We start from the raw sequence: 18639 nt of genomic DNA on the forward strand, positions 1-18639 counted from the left end.
TTGCTGGCACGGGAATTCTTTCTTTGCAATCCAGAACCACAGGCACCTCCACCTCAGCTGGTGTTTTCTGCAGGCACAAAGGAAACCAACCTGATCTCTTCCAGCAGAAAAGGGAGGCAGGACCCACTCAGCCCGCCCAGTGCAGAGGGCACTACAAAACCTCTGTGTGCCCAGCCAGTGCAGAGCTCTGCGCTCCAGAGGGCATTTCCACAGGCAGCAATGGGTGAGTACAGGGCTGGGAAGTGGGCACTCCTTGCCAGCAATGGGGACAGCAAAGGTAGGGCAGCTCAGCAAGGGGGAGAGGCTCCGTGCTCTGGTTCTTGCACACTGATGGGGAGCAGTGGCACTGGTGCCCTTTAGGGGCACTTGCCCCCTCTGAGCACCACCTGCTCATGCCCTGGCTTCTGGTTCAGCCCAGCCAGGCCCCTGCTCCAGGGACCAGGAGTGAAACTTGGCTCAGGCAGTTGTTGGCTGCTCTGCTCTGCCCAAAACTACCCCGTGTTTGACTTGTCCACAGCAGATCAAGGGGGAAAGGACAGGTTGTGACCCCTTTGGCAAGCTTGGCAGCTCGCAGGGAGCAGCCTGATGCTGCCCAGCATGCTCAGTGCCCTCCTGCACCTCACAGGCTCCTGTTAGCTGTGGTGTTGGTGCCATGGGAAGGATGGTCACATTTCTTTTTTTCTTCTTGTCCCTTTCTACCAGCTCAGTGTCTTCTGCTCCTTGCTTCCCTGCTCATCTTGGCTTCACCAGGCTATTGTGTGCACACTCAAAGCCTAAACACCTTCAAGAAATCTCCCTCCAACACTTCATCGAGTGTTCTGAAGAGAACCAGTAGGTAACATCCCTTGGGCACCTGGTGTTGTGTGCATGTGTTCAGCCAGCTCTGGGTAGGGCAGGACAGGGCACTGTCTCTCACCCTGGCCCTGCTCTAGGATGGAGGATGGTGAAGGTGTGCCCAGCACAGGCTGCAGGGCTCTGTGTGTGTGTGTGTGTGTGTGTGCACTGTGCAGGCTGGGGAGGGTGGCTTTGTGCTTGAAGGGATCGTTTTTTCCCCATTCCCTGAGTCACAGGCAGGGGCTATAGATTCTCTTCACCTTCCTCCCAGCATGGCCCTGCTGTAGTGGCACAGCCCCTTTTTCAGGAGACCCAGGGGAGCCCACTGGTGCCCGTATTCAGTCTCTTGGACTGATACCAGCATAGCTCAGTCAGTCTGGGGCCTTTCAATGGGGCTGACTCCTGTTGGTCTTCCCTATGGAAAAGGAATAGAGGGTTGAGGCCAACCCCCTCTCTGGGCTGGGAGAGCTGTTATCCCCCACGTGCCAGGACCAGATGAACCTCCCTCCTGCCCAGGGTCTTGTCCTGATGCCCAGGCTTTTGTTCTGTCCCCCTCTGTGCTGCCCCAGCTTGGCCCAGGGACTGCAGCGAGGTTCTGGCTGGCAGCCCCAGTGGTGTGTACATCATCCAGCCCACGGGGCTGCACCCCATCATGGTGTTCTGCGAGATGAGTGGGGCAGACGGGGGCTGGACCGTCATCCAGAGGAACCGGCACGACACGGACATCACCTGGGCCGAGTCCTGGAGCACCTACAAGCACGGCTTTGGGAATGTGCACACTGAGTTCTGGCTGGGCACCGAGTACATCCACCAGATCACCAGGCAGAAGATCTACCAGGTCAGGTTTGTCATCTGGGATGCTGCAAACAACATGAAGTTCGCAGACTACAACCTGTTCAGCCTGGATGATGAGTCCCAGGGCTACCGGCTGAGGCTGGGAGCGCACTCGGGGACAGCAGAGGATGCCATGGATTCAGACAACCCCAGGAAAGTGCACAACAACATGAAGTTCTCCACCAAGGATCGGGATCAGGACACTTACAGAGGGAACTGTGCCTCCCGCTATGGGGGCGGGTGGTGGTACTCAGCGTGTTACTCTGTGCAGCTGAACGTCAAGGGGGGCCTGACGTGGGGCAAGCTGTGCAAGGGGAACTGCAGAGCCTCGGCCATCCTCATCAAACCAACCCCATACCCCTAGAACTCCTTCCCCCTTCTGTCCACATGCAGCACATGGCCCAGCCAGTGCCCTGCTGGGGCCCATCTGATGATGGGGCCTTGGGGGTGAATAGGGTTGTTCCTCTATATCAAGAACTGCTTTGTTTTCCTCCTGCCCTGAAAAGTAGCAAAGCTCCTGGCTCTGGCTCTGGCCATTCACCTGTGGTGGGTTTTGGGGGCAATATTATTAGAGCTCATCTTTATAAACACAGCATGTTCCTTCTGGAGAGAACTCTGAAGCCTAAACCCCTCCTGACTAGCATGGTCTTACGCTCTTTTTGCTTTGTGGGTAGAGATGTTTTCAGCAGGAAAGTATACAGCATCACCAGCTAACCTGACCTAAGCTATACTGACCCCAGGATGGGCCATGTCCACAAAACATCCCTGCTGCAGTCTGTGTTCATCCTGCAGAATAAAATCACTTTCAGACCTGCACAGTGTCCTTCATTTATTTGGGAATTCCTTGCGACTGCTGCCTGTTTCCTGCCAGAGTACACCTGAGGCTTCTGGTGCAGTAAGAAAAAGTTTTCAAAGGAAAATTTTTTCATACAATTCAAGTGAGGAATTAGAGGCAAAACTTTCACTTATAGAAGAAGGTTGCATTCCGAGGAGGGGATCTTCCAAAAAGGGAAAGTAGCATCACACAGCCAACAGCAAGCAGAGGGTGTGAGGGAAGCACCAGGTCAGTTGCACCCTGCCAGCCATGACCTGGAAAGCCAGGACAGTGTCATCCTGCCTCATTAACCCTGTGAATGCTGGGAGGGAACTGGGAGAGTGCAACAGTACTGCAAGGCCACCCAGCACCATGTGGCTGGTCTGTCTGGGCTGGTGTGAGAGCTGAGACAGCCTGACAGGGCAGGGATCCCAGAATTTCAAGATTCTGGATCAGCTTGGGTCTGCATGGAAGTGCTCTGGTGTGGTGATAACCTTGTGCAGTGGACAGTTCAGCTGTGGACATGGTGCCTGTGGTGTGGTCTCTGATGCTGAGCAGAGGGAGGATGTTTGGCTGTTGCACTGTTGTCTGGCAGTGCTGAACAGAGCAGGTGTCTCACTGCCTGCACTCATAGATCCACAGAATATTCTGTGTTGGAAGGGACCCACAAGGATCATTGGGTGCAGCTATTCTCTTTCCAACAGAGACCCAGGAATGCAGCTCAGCATCACTCAGGGCTCCCTGCTGGCTGGAATGTTGTTTACCAGGAACCCCAAGCCTTTGTCCAGCCTCTCCCCTTCTGTTAGGCTGTGCATCCAGGCTGGAGCACCAATGTCTTTTTAAGCCAGCAGCCACATCTGTTAGTCCAGAAGTGCTGCTCTCAGCTCAGCTCCAGCTGGGAAGCCTTTCTCAGCCAGCAGCACCCTCATATCTCTCTCCATCTTCCCATGAAGCAGTGCTGCCCACCTGCAGGTGCCTCCAAGGCTGCCAAAGAATGCTCCTTGGGAGCTCACAGCTCCTCAGGAACAATGCACTGCCACAGCTCTGCAGGCTGCCTTTGGGCCTTGCTCACAGACCCTGGCTCCAGAGTCCCATGGTGTTCAGCATTCCGAGCCACAAACCTTCCTTGAGCTCAGCTTTCCTTCCACAGAGGGAGGAGAGGAGCTGTGGGTTCTTTCAGGCCCCAAGTTCAAACTTCCCTGCATCACAAGGGAACTTCATAGACACATTCCCAGTCTGCAGCAGGGAATAATGGGACTGACTGACCCACATCACTCACACCCTCGGGGAGTCCACTGCCCTCTCCACACTCCAGGTTGTGGTGGTTTCTTCTCTTTCCCAGGACAGAGCAACGACCCAGCCATGAACAGGGGCAAACTGTGGGTGTGGGTTGTGCATGATCAGGGCTTTGCTGGCCCTGTTGGCTAATTGTAGCCTTACAGTCCAGTGTGCAGTGGCTGGAACAAGCCATTGAAAGGAATATTGCCTAACACAGCTTCCCCCAAGTCTGCCACCCTGAAGAGTGGGCAGAGTGATCCCCCCACACCTTGTGCAGGCAGACATGAGGCAGCACAGTCTGGCTCCAGGGTTTATTGCAGCTGATTCCTCCCACCATGGATAGCAGAGCTGTGGGGTGTGCAGGGCTCAGGGAGGGAGCAGGGCCTGGGCAAAGCAGGGGTCACCGACTGCAGGGGAAGGGAGCTGGCACCATGTCCCCCTCCCCAGGATGGGAGCGGGTGCACCCACCCCAAACCAGTGCCTGTGCCCCAGTGCCAGCCAGCATCATGGCACTGGACAAAGCTGCCCGTGTGCCCAGCGCTCCGGGTGATGGCTCCTGAGCCCCAGAGCTGCTGTGTTTTGGCTGGTGAGGGAACAGGAGCTGTGGGCAGAGCAGGATGTGCACTGGGACTGGCATGGGAATGGGGCACCGAGCTGGGGATGGTGGCACCCCCACACTCCCGGGGGGCTGGGCACGGTCAACACACATCTGTGGGTTTGACCAGGATGAGGGAGGATGCACAGTCACCTTTATCACAGAATCCTGGCCAAACAATGTAGTTTTTGGCATTGAGCAGGACGTTCTGGCACCTGTTGTACCACCACCCCCCGTAGCTCTTGGCGCAGTTCCCGCTGTACTGGTCCTGGTCCTTGTCGACTGTGCTGAACTTCATGTTGTCATGAATGCCCCCCTTCTTGGGGTGGTAGAGGGTCAGGTAGTCATCCCCATCTCCAGAGTGCCTGCCCAGCCTCAGGGGGTACCCGCTGGCCTCGCTCTCCACTCTGAAGATGTCGTACTCGGCGTAGTGGGTGACGTTGGCTTTGTCGCGCACCACGAAGCGCACCTTGTAGGTGCCCTGCTGCGTCAGCAGGTGCAGGTACTCGGTGCCCAGCCAGTAATCGCTGTGCACATTGCCAAAGCCGTACTTGTAGGTGGTCCAGGATTGCTTCCACGTGAGCTCGGTGTCGTGGGAGTTTCTCTGCACCACGGTCCAGCCCTTGCCCTCGGTGTCCATGTCGCACCAGACCACGCGCGGGGGGGACCGGGCGGGCTGGATCACGTACACCCCGCTGGGGCTGCCCTTGCGCAGGCGGCTGCAGTCCGGGGGGAACCCTGAGGCTGCAGCAGCAAACACGGGGTGGGGGAGAGAGGAGGTCCATTGCTGTGTTGGGATTTCAAGGTTAACCTCGTGTCCCTCCCCTGCAGATTCCCTCCCAGGTGTGTCACTCACCTCTCCTTTCCCTCCCTGACCCCTCCCAGCACTGTCTGTCAGTCCTGGCATTCCAGAAGGGGTCGAGTGATTGGCAGATTCAAAGGATGCCCTCTACCCCTGGGGGGCATTGGGCCACCCAGGTGTCCTTTGTCCCTTTGTCCCTCCCCTCCTGTCCCTGCTTGGTGGCTCCCTGCCCCTTCCCTGCCCCTCTCCCCGGGGTTCAAAGGAGCAGCAGCCACGGGCTCAGGGAGTTCTGTGGGAGCTGGTGCTGCATTCAGAGGCCTGTGGGCCAGAATAAAGCTCTGGATCCAAACCCTCCATCAGAACCGACTCCTTTCCTTCACCATCACCTTAAAGCTTCTCTGCCAGAGGGAAACCTGAGGAGCAGCCCCTGTTATGGGGAAAGCTCCATCCCAGCACCACCAGAGCTCCTGCAGGCCTGGACTTGTCCCCAGTGCCCAGCTGCAGCACCCAGGCAGGCAAAAGTGTCTGTGGGGTGAAACACCACACACCCAGGCAGGCAAAAGTGTCTGTGGGGTGAAACACCACACACCCAGCCGGCCAAAAGTGTCTGTGGGGTGAAACACCACACACCCAGGCAGCCCAAAGTGTCTGTGGGGTGAAACACCACACACCCAGGCAGCCAAAAGTGTCTGTGGGGTGAAACACCACTATTTGGTTCAGCACCAAGGGCCAGACAAGCTCAGGCACGTCCCGTCAGGCTATATTGGTAATTATTCCAATAGTCCATGAGTCTGTCAGGACAACAAGGAGCTTCTGAAGATGGGTGAGGACTCAGGAAAACAAGGAGTGGTTCTGTCTGTGGCTTTTCCACTGGCTTATCCTCAGGGAACCTTCAGCCTCTGTAACAGCTCTGGAACCTATTTCTCATGATTTGCTGTTTCATTTGGAGCCTCTTGCCAAAGAAGGAAGGGTGAAAAAAATCTCAAGAATTGCCAATTATGTCCTCAAAGTATGTCTGGCCCATATACCCTTGATATACTGAGCTGCAGCTCTTGCAGGGACCAGAAGTATCCAAATGTTCCACTGGATGAGGATTTGTAATGAAAATTTATGTTTTCCCTGGGGCTCATGGCATTGGATAAGAAGGCTTAGTTCTGCCTTGGTCTTATAGAGGTCTCTTCCCCCAGCTTGTTATAATTTATCTGATCTCTCATGACTTATTAGCCAAACTAATTTGCCATCTAATTTGTTTTTCTTGGTTTTTGTCCAATTTGCTGTGGGTAGTTCCAATTCAACTCACGAAACTCTGGGGTCTTGCAGGTACTGTAATTGTCCCTTGAAGGGAGGAAGGGGATGTTTCTAATCCAACAAGAGCTAAACAAATAGCTAGGAGGATCCCTCCTGGAACTGAGCCTCACGAACACGGCACAGCAATCCTTCCAAGCTGAGGTGTTTTGGCACAGCAATCCTTCCAAGCTGAGGTGGTTTCAAACCCTGTTGGTTTCAGCGTGGGCCCACCAAGGGGGTGAAGGTGACGTGGCAGGAGCCAGGCTGTAAAAGCCGTGGCCTGGGAGTTGTGTGTGTGTGAGGAGTTCCTGTGCTGTGCATCCCTTTGGGTGTTTGCTCCCCTTCCCTGGCACAGAGCAGCCCTGAGTGTCCCCCTGTGTGCCCCTGTGTGCCCCCTGTCCCCCACTCACCGCTCCGGGGGCTGGCCGTGGGCACGGCGGGGCCGGCGCTGGCGCGGAGCAGCAGCATTGCCACCACCAGGGTGGGCAGCAGGACAAGGTCCCGGTGCAGCCAGGGTGTCCCAGCCTGGAGCCCTGGGGAGGAAAGTGCCCATCACTGATGCTGGCAGGGGGCTGTGTACAAATCACCAACGGGACAGGACTGCTGGGAACTGCCTTGAGCTGTTTGATTTTCCAGCATCAGCCTCATTCCATGGTTATGACAATGGGAAGATGCCAGCAGCTCACATTTCAGGCAGCAGACCAAGAATTTAATGTTACAACTCACTTTATAAGTTTCTTGACCAATCACACAAAGCAAAAGCACATTGACAGTAGTTCTATCTAATCACTATAAACCCACATACCTTTGATTAAACAATGCTTGCTTATTTTGAATAAAATACCTACTTCTAAGCTTTAAAACACAGTGCACAGAGCTCCATTATTAAGCTTCAACCTTCCTAATATCTTGCTAGATAAACTTTTCTGTAGCTTAGAGAGTTATTCTAGACAAGTGTTAATACACAGATCATTGTTCTATTTGTCCTTGCTTTTCTACAGTTTAAATATTCTGCTGACCAATTAATTCTCCTGACCAATCTCATGGCTGCTGCTTAGCTCTAATCACAGTTCTCCTGCCTCTGGGGCCTGCCTTTTGCAGCTTTCCCAAAACCCTCTGATTTTGTGGATTCCCACACATCCCCACAGCTCCTACTGCACTGCTCCCGAGCAGACAGGAGGAAATGCAGAAACCCAAACCCTGCGTGCTGACCAGCAGCCCCCCTTTGCTCCCTGCACTCCCTCAGCTCCTGGGGAGATGCCACCGTGCCTGGGGCAGGATCCCTGAGCAGCCACACATGCCACATGCACTGGTCAAGCAGGGAAGGGACCAAGGAGAAGCTCAGGTCTCCACATTAACCCCCCTTGGCAGGATGTTGGAACACATGGCCCAGGTAGCCTGGGGCAGGCACAGGCTGGCACTAAGTGTGTGTGTGTTGTTTGGTGCTTTGCTCTGGCAGCCCTCCTGCTCCCAGGGAAGCTCACAGCTGCTGTCCTGCTCATCATTCTCTGTGCATACTCACCCCGTGAGGTCTCATTTGAGCCCAGCACCACACTGGAGTGAGGTGTAGCTGAGCAGGAAACTCACCCATCACGACACACCCAGCACAGCCACGCAGAGCAGGAACCCAGTGGAGCACCCTCCCATCAGAGCTGTCCACGCTGCCTTTATAGGCACTGCACACACCCACGTGTGCTCACACTCATCATTTCTCGAGGCACAAGGAGGCACTTGCAGATTGTGGCTGGAGCAGTTTCCAGATCCCATGACGGCACAGCTGAGGGGAGGGACACGTGTGCTTCCAGCCAGAGAGTGCAGAATAACCCCCTCCATGCTGAGGAGTTTCAGTTATTGACTGTCCCTACATAAACACTACATGTGAATTGCACACTTGGAGCCAAATCCAGAGAGCTGTGATCAAAGTGAAGTGGAGAGACCCAGCTTTTTAAGGATATACAGAAACCAGCAAAGCAGGAGAGGTCTGTGTGACCAGTCCTGAGTACGACCTTGGAAAGCTGAGGACAGGTCCTCAAGAGAGCTGCCCCCTCACTAACTCTCCACTGGCAGGTTTTAGGATCAGTCACTGGGCTGGAGCCAGTGTCCTGCAGGCAGAGCTGCAGTGTCCCCTGGCACCCCAGGCTGCCTGCTCTGAGCCAGGGCTCCAGGTAACAAACAGGGGTCTGTGGGTCCCCAGTCCCTGTCTTTGGCCTGGTGAGTCCCTACAGATCCACCTTCAGCCCCAGAAATGCCGACCAGGAGTTTCTCTGTCTTCTGGATCAAAATGCTCTCTGGACAAATGCTTTGGGAGGGCTCTTCCTCCTGCCACAGGATCCAGGAAGCTTCATAAGCTTTTCAAGTCAAATTTAAGATAAAGACGTGGCCCTTCTACCTTCTTCTTCTGTGTTGGTTTCTGATCAGACTTTTTTTCATGGCATAGCTTCACACGTGCTCTTCACAGCAATCCAGGGTCAAGCTGAGGTTCCCACCAAACTTTCCATGCTGTGGGAACCAAGCAGTGCCACTTGCAGGCCTTGATGGACAGTGGCATCCTCCAGACCTCTCCAAGGTAATGGATCCCTGGTAAGGGATTCCTGGATTGAGAGTACGAGAGAAAATAGTCAAGTTGTAGTCAGTAGTCAATAGTCAACTCCTCAAGTTGCACCAGGGGAGTTTTAGATTAGATATTTGGAAAAATTTCTTCATGGAAAAGGTTGTCAAGCACTGGAACAGGCTGCCCAGGGTAGTGGTAGAATCACCATCCCTGGAAACATTCAAAAAATATGTGGATGTGACACTTGAGGATGTGGTTTGTTGGTGAACACAGTGATGCTGGGTTGACAGGTGGATTTGCTGATCATAGAGGTCTTTTCCAACTTTAATGAATCCATGATTTTTTGATCTGGTTCCATCTGAACCCTTCAATGTCACCTGTGCCAGCTTGGTGAGAGGTTGGGAGCCAAGGAGGAGAGGAGGAGGAGATTGAGATGAGATGAGATGAGATGAGATGAGATGAGATGAGATGAGATGAGATGAGATGAGATGAGATGAGATGAGATGAGATGAGGAGGAGATGTCTGTCCTGCCAGGTCCAAGCACAGTAGAAAGGGCTGAGTGTGGGCTCCATGTGAGGCAAACACAGCTGGATCCAGGATCCTTGATGAAGGGACACAGGGCAGAGGGCAGGGCTGGAAATGTGCTGTGGCAGAGATGGGAGCAGTCCATCCAGGAAATAAACCATCCACAAAGTCTGAGATCCATCCAGAAAAAGTGAACAGAGAGGGGACTGGAGTCCCCCTTTGTGCTCCCAGTGTGGCTCAGGTGAGGACTGGAGCTCTAGGGCTGAGTTTAAATTGAGTTTAAACCTCACAGGCCCAGGGGAAGGTCCTGGGAGGGACAGACCACCAGCCACGAGGGCCATGGCAGCTGTTAACCCTGAAAGGGCAAATCCCCCCAGCTGGGCTGGCTGTGGGGGCCCAGCACTGAGATGTGAGGGCTGGGGAGGGGTCTGCAGAGAACTGGAGACACAGGGTATCCAGGATCAGGAGGATCTCGGGGTTTGGCCTCAGTGCCAAAACAGTGAAACTTGAATGGGCTGTTTAGGGTCACATCTGGGTCAGTTGTGAATGTCAGGAAATGGAGGTCACATAACTTCTCTTCTTTTTTTTTTAAATCTTTTTGTCTTTGAACACACTCAAGCTGATTTTTAAAAATCTAATTTCCCTTCCTTCCCCTTGTGTCTGTTGGCTCTCATGATTCCCAGTGCACCTTCAAGGAGAGTCACAGAATCACAGGGTGATGGAACAGTTTAGGTTGGGAGGGATTTCTGGAGGCCATCTGGTCCAAACCATGCTCAAGCAAGTCCTTGTCCAGTAAAGTCTTGAACACCCCTAAGAAGAGAAATCCCACAGCCTCTCTCTGGGCACCTGTCCCAGTATTTGATCAAGCTCATGTTGAAGAAAAGTTCTATTTCTAACTTGAATTTCCATGTTCCAACTCAGATCCATTGCTTCCCATCCCACCATCATGGACATCCTTGAAAAATCTCCATGTTCTTTGTGTGCTCCCATAAGTTCTTTGTGTGCTCCCATAAGGTGGTTGCTGTCAGCAATGGGACCCCTTCTGAGCCTGCTCTTCTCCAGGAGGAACAAGCCCAGTTCTCTCCAATTCTCCTGGTGTGTCCTGAGCTCCAGGGCTCCAGTCAGCCTGGTGGCCTCCAGTGGCCTCCAGACTTGCTCCAGTCTGTTTCTTGCAAGGGGTGTCCAAAGAGGACACAGTGCCATGAGGAGCCTGTCTCCACCTGCTCCTCACCCTGCCACGAGGCAGCTCTAGGCAGCCACGAGATCCCATCTCAGCCTCTCTTCTCCAGGCTGGACAAACCCATCTTTCTCAGCATCCCCACAGATCTCCTGCCCTAACTGTCCTGGTGCTCCTAGCTGGATCCTTCTGGAGCTGAGGCTGCTGCTCTGCACAGGGACCCCACACAGCCCTGCAGCTGCTGTCTCACCTGTGGAGGTGAAGAATCCCTTCCCTCACCCTCCTGGCTGCATTTTTCCAGATGCAGCCTGGAATGCAGCCACAAACAGAACTGTGGCTGTTCCAGAACCAAACATTGACCAAGGCCAGGCTGGACAGGGCTTGGAGCAGCATGGTCTAGTGGAAGGTGTCCCTGCCCATGGCAGGGGGATGGAAGAAGATGGTCTTTGAAGAAAGATTTCTCATTCAGAGAAACACAGAATCCTGGAAAAGTTTGTAAAATGGTCTCACTTGGAGCCCCTCTCTGCTCTAGGAGCACTTACACCATGGAAGATCAGGATGAGCAAAGCAGGCAGGGGAAAGGTCACAGAGAGGATTTCTCCAAACACCCAGCTCTATCCTGGGCCCCAGCTCCTGTTCAGTGCATTTCAGAAAAACACAGAATCCTGGAAGGGTTTGTAAAATGGTCTCACAGAAAATGCCAGACCTTTCTTTCAAATCTTTCTGGCTGCTGGGCTGCAGGAGCCCTCCTAACTCAGAACACTGCAGGCACCCATCCCAGGGAAAAGGGAAGTCTGGCATTTTCTGTACACATCCATGGTGTGAGTGCTCCTAGAGCAGAGAGGGGCTCCAAGTGAGACCATTTTACATCAGTGGCACTTCATGATGCCCAGAACTCCCTTGAGATTGCTGCAAGGGCCACCATGGTGCCAGGGGGGCCACAGTGGGTGTTGCACAAGGGCAGCGTGGCAGTGGCAGGGCAGGGGTGTCAGGAGGCACTGGAGTGGACTTTGGTGAAGTTCAGGGCTCAGTTTCCCAGGAGCACTGGAGTACCTCTTCCCTGAAGGGTCTGTGGGGTTCCCAGGGGCTGCTGAGCTCAATGTCAGCTCTGAAGGGAGTGATTTACACCTGATGTTTGATTTCCATCCAGGAGGTGAAAGTCACCTGGGTGTTTACTCACCAGTTGAGCTCTGTGGAGATGCCCCAAGAACGTCATTCCCTGGGGAAACACTGCACACTGAATTGTGGTCATTTCAAAGCATTTGCTTATTGGCACCAAATTATTTGCTTTGCCTCTGGAGAAGGCTCTTCACCTGTGTGACTTCATTGCCTGAGGACTGATCACTTGATGGTGGAGAGCAAATAAGCCCTGAGCCACTGGTCCTGCTGCCAAGCAGAGGACAAGTGCAGAGCTTTGGGTCTCATGCCTCCACCCCCTCACCTGCCCAACCCTATAACTTTCAGGCTGGACACCCCTCCAGCCAGGCCAAAACCACCCAGCTCTGTGCTCCACAGGTCCCCACAGAGACAGCATGGGTGAGTGTAGGGCGGGATGGATGGGATGGGATGGGATGGGATGGGATGGGATGGGATGGGATGGGATGGGATGGGGATGGGATGGGATGGGATGGGATGGGATGGGATGGGATGGGATGGCACCTCTGTGTGTGCCTGCAGCTCACAGGGTGTCCCAGCACTCTGCTGTGGGGTCTGTCCTCCCCACACCCTGGATATCCTGGTGCTGAGCCCTTGTCTGTGCCTGCTCTGCCCTGTGCTGAGCCTGCATGCTCTGCCATTTCCAGGTTGTACCAGTGTAGCCCTGGAGCACCACACAGACCAATTTACAAGTTTTGTATTTACCATTCTTTGCAATTTTCAGTTCTCCAAAGAAAGTGTTAAATACTCTAGTGTAGAAAAGGGATCTTTTAGATTTTCCTGCTGAAGGTGTGATATTGAACAGGTACCCAGATCTGGAGGTCAGATGCTCAATGGCACATTGTTGTCCCCAGCACAGCACCCACGAGAGGCTGATCCTCCTTTGCATCTCCTTCCTATGCAGAGTTTTCATGACCAGTCCCAGGGAAAGGGCTGGAGGGGTGGGGAGCATTTCTTCCCTGGGGGCCTCGAGGAAAAATGTCTTTAAACATGTCCTTAAACACAAGTATATCAACAGGAGCTGAGAAGTGAAGCAGTTGGAGTGAAGTGTGTTTAAAAGACTTGCTGTAAAACTGTAACCAGCACGATAGGCTGGGACATCTCTGAGCATCCCCAGAATGGGGTGTTTGTCTCTAGGGTGGCTGTGGTTCCACACAGTGGTTCCAGGCTGCCATCCACGATCATTTTCCTTCTCAGGCATCCCAGAGAATGGTGCCAAACCCAGGTACCCCTGGGAAATGCAATAGGTGTTGGCTCTGCTTGGTTTTGAACAGTGAGGGGTTCACACTGGTAATCTGCCAGGTGAGCTGTGAGTGTCTTATCAGCAACAGAATTCCCCATGGGCAGGCAGCTCCACAGTGTCCCACTCCTTAGGAATCAGGACAAACTTTCTGCTATTTTACTTAGCTTGAATACTGCAAAAAGTGTGCTGGTTTTTCCTAGTGCTCTGACCAGCTGTCCTCATATGGAAACCTTGAAGCAGCCACACAACCAACATCACCACAGAAAGGGCATCATTTACCCCAGACCCACTCTGATCCTGGAGGGCTGTGCTGCCTTCATTTGCCATGCTGCTGGCACACACACAGGGTCCTGCTGCCCACAGCCCCAGGGCAGTCCCAGCTCAAACCACTGCTGAGGGCACACCTGGAGTGCTGTGTCCAGTTCTGGCCCCTCAGCTTGGGAAGGACACGCAGGGGCTGGAGCACATCCAGAGGCTGGAGAGGGGCTGGGAGCACAAACCCTGTGAGGAGCCACTGAGGGAGCTGGGGGTGCTCAGCCTGGAGAAAAGGAGACTCAGGGGTGACCTCACCACTCTACAACTCCCTGAAAGGTGCCTGTGCTCAGCTGGGGCTGGGCTCTCTCTCCAGGCAGCACTGACACAACCAGAGCACACAGCCTCAAGCTGCACCAAGGGAAATACAGGTTGGATATTAGGAAAAAGTTTTTTACAGAAAGGTTGATAAAGTTCTGGAATGTCTGCCTGTAGAGGTGGTGGAGTCCCCATCCCTGGGGGTGTTTAACAAAGCCTGGATGTGGCACTGGGTGCCAGGGTTTAGCTGAGGTGTTGGGGCTGGGTTGGACTCGATGATCTTGAAGGTCTCTCCCAACCCAGTGATTCAGTGAATTCTGTAATTCTGTGAATTCTGTGCCATGGGAGCTGGGCAGAAAGGGGATTCCTCCCTCTGTGTTCACCCTGCTTGTTATGCCTAGTCCCAAGTCTTGAGTTTTATAGGGGTTTCTGATTGTGGACACTTTGAGTTTGGACAAGGTTTTGGCACTTCTTTGGTCTCAAATACCACTACAGCAGGTGCCACCACTAATGACTCCTGCTAATGTGTACAGGAGAGCTCATCTAAATGAACTCATCTACATGGGGCTCATGGCTCTGAGGGAGCTCTACACAGTTTAATTTTCCTGTTTTACTCTGAATGGGGTTAGTGGCTTTCCAATAGAAGAGTTCTGATCTCTTTCTTCCAATCCCTTCCCATTTCAGCTACCCAGGGCCTTTGTCTCCTGCTTTTGACCTGCCTGCTGGCCCTGGCAGCATCTTTTCCTGATGTTGACATAAGGAACTTGTACCTCCTCAATGGCACCATGGATGACATTATGAATGCTCCCCCAGAGCCCTCCCAGCTTGGTAAGTATGGCCCTGCAGCAGGGAGAGGCTAACAAGGTCCTGATCAGTCAGATCCTACATCCTCACCAGCCTGCCCACACCTCTGTCACACCAAGGAAGGACTAAATACTGATCTGAGTGTCCTACTGGAACAAGAGTAACCTTAGGGTGCCCCTCTGCTTGCTGCCTGTCTCATCTCCTGCATGGCATGAAGTTCTTCTGTCCATAAGGGACAGAAGAACAGCCCAAAACTCAGAGCTCACAGCATCCCATGAGAAAGGACAAGTTGGCAGCAAGGCAAGCCCAGAGTCTTGTGGGCCATGTGCTCTACCTTGGAGAAGGGTTAAAGATGGTTCCAGTGTGTTTTGAGATCATGGAGGAGGTGAGACAGTGCCAGCTGAGACTGGAGGCAGGGAGGCAGGGAGCAGGTATTTGAGGATGTCACCTGAGCAGCTGCAGGGTGAATTGTCTGTTGTAGAGAGGGGACAGGAGTGGCTTTTGTGATTTCATAAGCCTGTGACTGATCCTTGTGTTTTACAGCCATCAGTGGATACAGAGATGTCCTTGCAAAGGAATTGCATTTACTCATTCTAAACCACCCTCTCTTCCAGCAACATCCTTCAAATTCCCTTTTGAGCAGACACCTCTCCCAGCTCCTGGCACCTGAGCCAGTTTTCCTCTGTCTGCTCTCACATTTCTTCCCTCCCTCTTTAATCCCTCTTCTTCCCAAGTCCCAGCTGCTGCTGCTGCACTCTGACACCCATCTTCCCAGTGCTGCCACCACCTTTAGAGGTTTTCCCCTGCACAGTATGTCCAAATCCCTTCCACCATAAAAGTATCAGCCTGACTCTAAAAGCCATGTAAATTCCCTCAAATTACCAACGTGCTGATACCTGAAATTGGTGAATTCCTCTGGAATTAACACCAGTAACAGGAAAATATTATCTGGAGAAGACTGAGCTCTCCTAGCAGGCTTCTGACATGTCTACTCCCCACACTCACTCTGTCACTGACATATTTTCTGAAAAATACTTTTGCCAGGATTTTTCTCCTGAGAAGCTGAAACCCTCAGAAAAGAAATGTAAACTATAACTATCTGATGGCTGTGGGATGTGGTCTGGAGATGGTTTACCAACAGGTGCATCTTTGATTGGTCTCACGTAGATTGTTTCTACTTGATGACCAATCACAGGTCCAGCTGTGTTGGGACTCTGGTCAGTCACAAAATTTTATTATTCATTCTTTTCTAGCTTTCTGATGTCGCCTTTCTCTTTTCCTTAGTATAGTTTTAGTATATAATTTTCTTTTAATATAATGTAATCATAAAATAATAAATCAGCCTTCTGAGGAGTCAAGATTCCCATCTCTTCCCTCATCCTGGGGACCCTCAAACACCACCACACTCACTCCTGTCTCCTGTGTTACTTTAGATGATGGTGATGGACACGTCCGGCAGGCCAGGGACATCGCCCACCACCCTCCAGTGAGCCATGGTGAGTCTCTGCATCTCCTGGGGGCTTCCACCATCACTGGGCTCACCAAGAGCTCTCAGACAACTCTCCCATGTCTTACACCTGCACTGCCAGGAATATGTTGATTTTCTGATGGGCTGCAGCTACAACCTCAGGGGACTCTGCTGCCAGCTGTGTCCTGGGCTCAGTACTTGATGAGGGGCTTTTGCATGGGGAATTTCCCACATAAAGGTCCAAACTGGAAAGTGATGCCTCATTACTGGGAATTGGTGATTAGTCACTTCCTATTTTCAGTACACAGTTGGATGTGACAGAATTACTGAGCTGGCTAGGTCAACATTAACCCCTAAGGCCAAAGACAGGTCCTACCTGGGTGGGGACAGCTGGTGACAGAGGTACTGGAAGTGGAGCAAATTCCTTCCCAGCAGTGTGTAGGTACACTCAGCTGTTTGTTTATGAGGTGCAGACACTCTGGGGCATGGAAAGGCCATAATCAAATCCAACAAGTCAGGAAGTCTCCAAAGAGCTACTTGGGTAGGGCCAAAGAACAACAATGGCTTTGCCCTGTTGAGGTCCCAAGGACTGATTTAATTGTTAGAGATGTGGATGTGACAGCCACCCTCTCTCTGGGGCAGAGCACTAAACCTCTTGTGCTGTACCAGCAAGTGACTTTGTCCCCCAGATTTGCATTTGTCTGTGGTGATGCATCATCTGCACGACACAGGCAAATCACTGAGGCTCAGCCCAGCCTGCGTGGGGGTCCCTGGGTGACAGAGATCCTGGCTTGGTCTCACCAGACATTTTCATCAGTTTGAATCCTGTCTTAGGAAGATGTGAAGCTCAACTCTTGTGATATTCACATACTCTTTGAACAGAGAGAGACATAATTCTGTCTCCCAGGATTTTTCCCGGGGAAGGTAGTGAGAAAGCCCAGAGAGAGAAGGGAATTAACACAATCTTTATCTCTGCTTGCTGCTCCTGTTGTTTGGCACATGTGGGATGTGTTATGGAGATTGTTTACTGAAAGGGATTTGTTAATTGGACTTTGCTGATGGTTGTTTGGACTGTGAGACCAATTGGATCAAAGCTGTGTCATAACTGAAAGGGTCATGGGTTTTTCTTTTGTATAGTGTAGTGTAGTACAGAGTATAGTATAGTATAGAATAGTAATAATATAATATAGTAATATTATATTATATTACTATAATATAATATTACTATATTATATTGTTAGTATAATAATAGTAATATATTATATATTAATAATATATCATATGTATCATTATATATTATATTATATTAATTATAATATAATATATAATAATATAATATTATTCTATATAATAACATCGTATAGTGTAATATAATACAGCTTAATAAGGCATTTGTTCAACCTTCTGAATCATTGGAGTCAGAGCACATTACTCCTGCATTGAGGGTGCCCTGATTTGATAAAGTCTTACATTGACCATGCAGGAGTTTATCAAATCATTGATCATGTAATATCCTTATTTACTCCTGTGAGCACATGGCAGGAATACAGCCTAGGAATGTGTGTGCAAAAGGATTCAGACACAAAAGAAACACCCCACTCTCAGGGGCATTTAATAACCAGCTCTTGTTTCCAGCGTCAGGGTGGCCCAAGGACTGCAGTGAGATCCCCCGGGGAAGCCACAGCGGCGTGTACATCATCCAGCCCAAAGGGCTGCACCACCTGGTGGTGTACTGCGAGATGAACGTGACCCACGGAGGCTGGACCGTCATCCAGAGGAACCAGAGGGACACCCCTGTCACCTGGGCCGAGGCCTGGAGCACCTACAAGTTCGGCTTCGGGAACGTGCGCACCGAGTACTGGCTGGGCACCGAGTACATCCACCAGATTGCCAAGCAGAAGGTCTACCAGGTCAGGTTTGTCATCCAGGACTCTGCAGACAACCTCAGCTTCGCAGACTACAACCTGTTCAGCGTGGAGGACGAGGAGCACGGCTACCGCCTGAGGCTGGGCTCCTACAACGGCACAGCCGGGGATGCCATGACCTCAGACAATCCCAACAACATGCACGACAACATGAAATTCTCCACAAAGGACCAGGACCAGGACACTTACAGTAAGAACTGTGCCTACAGCTATGAGGGAGGGTGGTGGTACTCATCCTGTTACTCCGTGCGGCTGAATTACAAGGGGGGCCTGACATGGGGCAACCTGTGCAAGGGGAACTGCAAATCCTCTCTTATCCTCATTAAACCAGCTTCTTATTGTTAGTGCTTCCTCCTCCTCCTCCTGTCCACAGTGGACACTCTGCAAAGGCTCTGCACGGCCAAAGAGTGTGAGCCTCTCTGGAGCAGAGCGAGGAGCACAAGGGTAGCAGGGCTTTAATGAAATGCCACTTTACAGTCCCCCTTTCCAATTGCAGACTCCCCTCTGCTCAGCTCTGTTCCCTGTGCTTGCCAATGATTCCTTGTTATTATGGTCATAATCAAGAATTTAAAAAACACTGATGAAATTTGTGGATTCCACATGTACCTTCCCTGTAGGAGGAAAACACACAGCCCTGGAGTTACATCAGAGTTTCCTTGCTGTCTCCAGAACTCACAGAAAGCAATGCCCCAAATTTCCATGTACTCTGAGCCTCTCTGCAGTGTTTGATAAGGCATCCAATAAACATGCTTGCTTGAGCTCATTCTTCAGTAATG

At 52.0% G+C, this 18639-nt stretch overlaps 2 protein-coding genes and 1 pseudogene across 2 annotated transcripts; 2 read left to right on the forward strand and 1 right to left on the reverse strand.

The window, feature by feature from the left end:
• Positions 1-219: 219 nt before the first annotated feature.
• LOC129129409 (fibrinogen-like protein 1-like protein pseudogene) lies at positions 220-2032 on the forward strand (annotated as a pseudogene).
• Positions 2033-4458: 2426 nt separating this feature from the next.
• LOC129129410 (fibrinogen-like protein 1-like protein) lies at positions 4459-8035 on the reverse strand. Its single transcript, XM_054647253.2, has 3 exons — positions 8032-8035; positions 6855-6977; positions 4459-5099 (listed from the first exon to the last, which is right to left on the reverse strand). The coding sequence occupies exons 1-3, from the start codon at positions 8033-8035 to the stop codon at positions 4459-4461; spliced, it is 768 nt and encodes a 255-aa protein (XP_054503228.2).
• A 4195-nt stretch (positions 8036-12230) lies between these two features.
• LOC129129411 (fibrinogen-like protein 1-like protein) lies at positions 12231-18208 on the forward strand. The gene is made up of 4 exons (XM_054647254.2): positions 12231-12234; positions 14351-14494; positions 15904-15966; positions 17574-18208. Exons 1-4 carry the CDS (start codon positions 12231-12233, stop codon positions 18206-18208), a joined length of 846 nt encoding a protein of 281 aa, XP_054503229.1.
• Positions 18209-18639: the final 431 nt, after the last annotated feature.

Source organism: Agelaius phoeniceus, chromosome 20 (assembly GCF_051311805.1).
Source record: "Agelaius phoeniceus isolate bAgePho1 chromosome 20, bAgePho1.hap1, whole genome shotgun sequence".
Taxonomy (NCBI): Eukaryota; Metazoa; Chordata; class Aves; order Passeriformes; family Icteridae; genus Agelaius; species Agelaius phoeniceus.

Coding starts and splice junctions, on each gene's coding strand:
- LOC129129410 (XM_054647253.2), bottom strand. Junction 5,100..6,854: donor CACGGCCAGCCCCCGGAGCG/GTGAGTGGGGGA, acceptor TTGCTGCTGCAG/CCTCAGGGTTCCCCCCGGAC.
- LOC129129411 (XM_054647254.2), top strand. Junction 14,495..15,903: donor CCCAGAGCCCTCCCAGCTTG/GTAAGTATGGCC, acceptor GTGTTACTTTAG/ATGATGGTGATGGACACGTC. Junction 15,967..17,573: donor CCACCCTCCAGTGAGCCATG/GTGAGTCTCTGC, acceptor TCTTGTTTCCAG/CGTCAGGGTGGCCCAAGGAC.